A 4,533-nucleotide genomic window follows, 5' to 3' on the forward strand; every position below is an offset into this window, starting at 1 on the left:
TGTGACCTGTCTGCAGCTCGATGCTGGAAGTTTCTTTTTATTTCTTTTCAATTTAGAGCCATCAGTATTGATAAAACGGAGAAAGAGACCAGAATCAATTGTGTGAGACTAATTTCTTGGCGCCAAGACTACAACATCTGTTTAGTGTGACCTTGCACCTCACTGTCTCCATGAGTAGGAGAATTGGTACATAACCATGCTGTATGTAAAATAATAATAATAAAATATTGAAAGGCCTTTTGATCCCAAGAAAATGGTTGAATACTGTGGGTGGATGCATGTCACACTGATGTTGTTTTTTCAATCGAATCGATGTTCCCCCTCAATCGCCCACAACAGAAGTAAAAATGGCGTGTATTTGTCAAATGCTGCAGCACAAGTCACTTTTCAGGCTAATTCCGCGAAAAGAAAATGCAGTGAATGCGTCTCGATGTAAACAACTGGCTATGGGACACCCATGCTCGCGTTTGAGGGACATTTCGCTCGGCTCAAAGTGTTTGATAAATAGAAGGGTTACACCTTAAAACTGCGTCTTTTCACAGTGTTGGGTATTCACAGAACAACCGTTCTCTTTGCTCGCGCGGGGAACGCACGGTCCCCTCTGTTGCAGCAGTACGAATTTTGAGTAACATCGAAGACGTATATAATCTGCTCTCCCGCCTCAGTAGTCTAAACCGCAGCTGCTTTCACTTTGGATAGCTCCAACGTCAACGTAATCATAAATGAAGACTGAGGCAGTCAGTATGATAAGATGTGTCCTTGTTTTTGTCTTGTTTTTGTCTTTTCTCACTGAACTGGCGTCTGAACCCCGTGATGCGGCGGCGTGTCTCCGTATACGTCCTCGGTCCCCGGCAGAGGTCCGCCGGGAGGAGTCATCCGTTTCTCTTTCTGTCTTCTGTTACAAAACCAAACCCTCACTACCTCTTTTTCCAACTGCAGACTGTCCGCCAGCGAAGTAATTTCCAACGCGGCTGGCTTTGGGCACTTAAGGAAATGGCTCTCCAAAGCCCCTTTGACGCTTACCTCGATGGAAGTCCTCTTTTTCCGTTTCCTCCCCTGCGCAGCTATCTTGTCCAAGCTCGTGGGGCTGCCAGATGTGGAGTCCGCCTCCTCCAACCACTTGTTCAACAAAGGCTTGAGCTTGCACATGTTTTTGAAGCTGAGCTGCAGGGCCTCAAACCTGCAAATCGTGGTCTGCGAAAACACATTTCCATAGAGCGTTCCCAAAGCTAGTCCGACGTCCGCCTGCGTGAAGCCCAGCTTGATCCTCCGCTGCTTGAACTGTTTGGCGAACTGCTCCAAGTCGTCCGAGGTCGGCGTGTCCTCGTCCGAGTGGTCGTGGTGGCTCTGGTGCGGCTGGTGCTGGTGCTGGGACGGTGGATGGCCGTGGTCGCTGAGGTGTGGGCTGTGGTGGTCCTCGTGCGCGTCGCGCATGCTGTGGTGGTGGATGACCTGGCCGCTGCCCGGGATGAGACCGTTCACGCTGAAGCCGGTCTGCGAGTAAATAAGGCTCTGTCCGTTCGACGTGGCCATGCTGGGGATGTGAGCCGCCGTCGTCGTTCTCCATGCCCTTGAATCGTGATGGTTCCCGTGCGTCTGATGTACCAGATGGGGTGGCCGCGTCTGATGCTGTAGATTGCTGGAATTGTGCATCTCGTCCCGGGGGCTCTGCACCGCTGGCTTGATGTCCTGCTCGCCGAGGGGACTGGACGACCACGGACCTCCTTCTCCGTGTGACAAGGCTGTTATCCACTGATGCGCGTGGCTGAGCGGGTGACTGTTGCTCTGCAGCGAGTAGTCACTCTGCAACAGGGTTTGCGCGTCCCTGTAAGCCGTGGCTTGCTGCATGCTCCCAGGGCTAAGGACGGCCTAATTGTGGGGTTAAAGGGCGCTGCAAAACGGGGAAAAAAGAAAACTTTAAAGACACGTTCCGGAAATTCATCCGCGTAATAATGAACATCATTGTGGCGTAACAGTGAAATCACCCAAATCAAAAGAACATTTATGGCAATTAAGGTTGTAATTCAGAGAATTACCACAACGCCACAGAAGCTTGAATAGTCGTGTTGGGAGAAAACCAAAGCACATTACTTTAATGGTATAATATGCAAACTATGGATCGTTCAATTACATGGCTTAACAACGCATAAATGATGCGAGTCTTGTTATTTGGACTGTGGGGTCTATGGTAATTCATTTGGAAGGGCCAGCGCGCTCTCAAATACAGTGAAATCTATTTCTGAGCTCCGGGAGACGCTGCCAAACTATTTAAGGGAATAAAAATTAATGACAGAGAATCTGAGCGTTAAATTAACAGTAATTATATGACCCGCATGCTGTAAAGATTCCATTTTTTATGGTCTAATTAGGTAACTGTCTCCCCATACATCAACATATTTCCCTCTGTGGATTTTCACACAAAATCCCGGTCATGTTCAAATACTGATTGAAAATAATTAATTACATTTTACAAAGTCATGCTTTAAATCACACAATAATCAAACTCTTCTCATAGTTACGCTAATCAATGACGGATCTTGTCACCGGAGACGCAGAAAAATATCTTGCCGTAGAAGCAGATAAAAAAATTGGTGGTGGGGGTCATACAGGTATCTTACATAGAGGTTTCAATAATGTTTTCAGAGTTAGGCTACAATACAAGTTACATTACAAATTAATCTGAGCGTGTACTTTAACTGTTGTCAAACAGACGCTAATAAATTGCAATTGCTAAACCAGGTAACCATAGCAACAGCACGGCAGTCGTGCGGTAAATCCGCTAGTAATGCACCATAAATCATTATTCACATTACACATTAAAACTTAAGTGTTTGCTAAGTGTTTTCGATAAGCAGCCTTTAGCTTAGGTGCTAGGGGCACCAAGTTAACTATTTTTGTTGCGGAAGAGAACATCGTCATATTGCGCGCAGAAAAAACGTAGCTATCATTTATTTTCATTACACCTGCATGCACTTTCCAGTATTCCAGAAAAATGCGAATTAGCTATTAATTATAAAAAGGGAATTAAACAGTGCACGTGTGTAGGATTGTTTAGGAACTTGTTTAGGATGTGGAGAACCATCTGTCAGTGGGGGAATCCTTATACAGCTCTTGTTGAACAGGTCTTGCACCGAGAATCTAGTAATCCCATGCAATTAATCCACACAAAGACATCGTTAAATCGGTCCCTCAATACAATTGGCTACCGATTGTCTGCATCCATTGTGAGGGGCGCAAGAGACCACCCTGAGGCAAAGTGGAGACCTGTTATGCGATCCATCCACGCAACAAAAGTGACTCGAACATCTTCAGAGACTCTGAATCATTCCACTTGAACAAGATCAGTGGGAAAAATGTGGGATTTTTTTTCCCCACAGAAGGGGGAAGGATCAAGTGGCACAACCTACGAGATGAAGAAAAATAATCTACTGTGCTTTATTTACTTACTCCAGAATAAATAACACTGCCAAATAACAGACCAACTGCCTGCATTAATTTGAATCAAGCATCTAAACCTTTAATCGCTTCAACATGTTTTCCAGTGAACAACAGGTTGCGGACGAAACCAAATGTTAAGAATTGCAAAATATCGCGCTTGCAATATTTCATTACATTTTTACACATTTTGGAAACTCTGATAAAAAAAACAACAACAACAACATTTTTTTAAAAAGATTTTATTGTTTTGCTAATTAAAATATTTATTATTTATAATTTAATTAAAATAAATGAACAGCACTTAATATGCACTCATATGACACATTTAAACATATCAGTCTTCCAAAAAAGCTGTTTTATTCTGGTTAGGTTATTACCTGTCATGTCATGTGAGCCACCATGTTGAAATCACATAAGCAGCCATGCTAATCACCAAATAAAAACAATAGCAACACATAAGCAAACTTCATGCATCCAGACGGTTAGGAGTCAGTATAAATGTCAAAACAACTGGTCCTACTAGGATGAATAACAGACAGCTAAATGTTAATCAAACTTAACGAGTGCACCTTTAAGGCTGCCGTAGTGAAATGCACAGAGTCATATAAAGACATTGAGATGTACAACCCTAAAAAATGTCTCTCAAGTGGCAACAAGTTACTTAACAAACAGTGTAGGCCTATGTCTTTTCTATAGGTGCATCTGGTTAGGCTATCTTTACTAAATGAGAGTAGCTGAGAGTAGATCAGCTGGGCAAACTTGTTGACAGTTGTAATGCGCCTAAACTTCAATTAAGGCATTGTAGGCAGGTTGCCTACCTGAGATGCCGGGCCTACAGACTCCTCTCGATCTGTATAGAGATGTGAATGAGCTTCTGGTCCCATCGCTCATGTGCAGCTCGATTAGCCCCACGTGTCTCGTTCTTCATATGTGGAAGTGCAGCAGATGGTTGGAGACGCACCGTGTTACGAGGCTGCGGCGGTATGTAACGCTGTTCTAATTGAAACATCAATATTGCAGCAGAACCCCGCAGTGGAACAACACTGCAAGTCTGGACAACGATTACAGATGAAAGTTCTCTTGGAAATTACATCT

The 4,533-nt window shown here is 44.1% G+C and overlaps 1 protein-coding gene across 1 annotated transcript; it reads right to left on the reverse strand.

The window, feature by feature from the left end:
* On the reverse strand, nucleotides 1-4,322 carry LOC107587855 (POU domain, class 3, transcription factor 2-like). Its single transcript, XM_016275819.1, has 2 exons — nucleotides 4,257-4,322; nucleotides 1-1,869 (listed from the first exon to the last, which is right to left on the reverse strand). Exons 1-2 carry the CDS (start codon nucleotides 4,320-4,322, stop codon nucleotides 787-789), a joined length of 1,149 nt encoding a protein of 382 aa, XP_016131305.1. The 3' UTR covers nucleotides 1-786.
* Nucleotides 4,323-4,533: the final 211 nt, after the last annotated feature.

Source organism: Sinocyclocheilus grahami, unplaced genomic scaffold, assembly GCF_001515645.1.
Source record: "Sinocyclocheilus grahami isolate Dianchi unplaced genomic scaffold, SAMN03320097.WGS_v1.1 scaffold96.1, whole genome shotgun sequence".
Classification (NCBI taxonomy): Eukaryota; Metazoa; Chordata; class Actinopteri; order Cypriniformes; family Cyprinidae; genus Sinocyclocheilus; species Sinocyclocheilus grahami.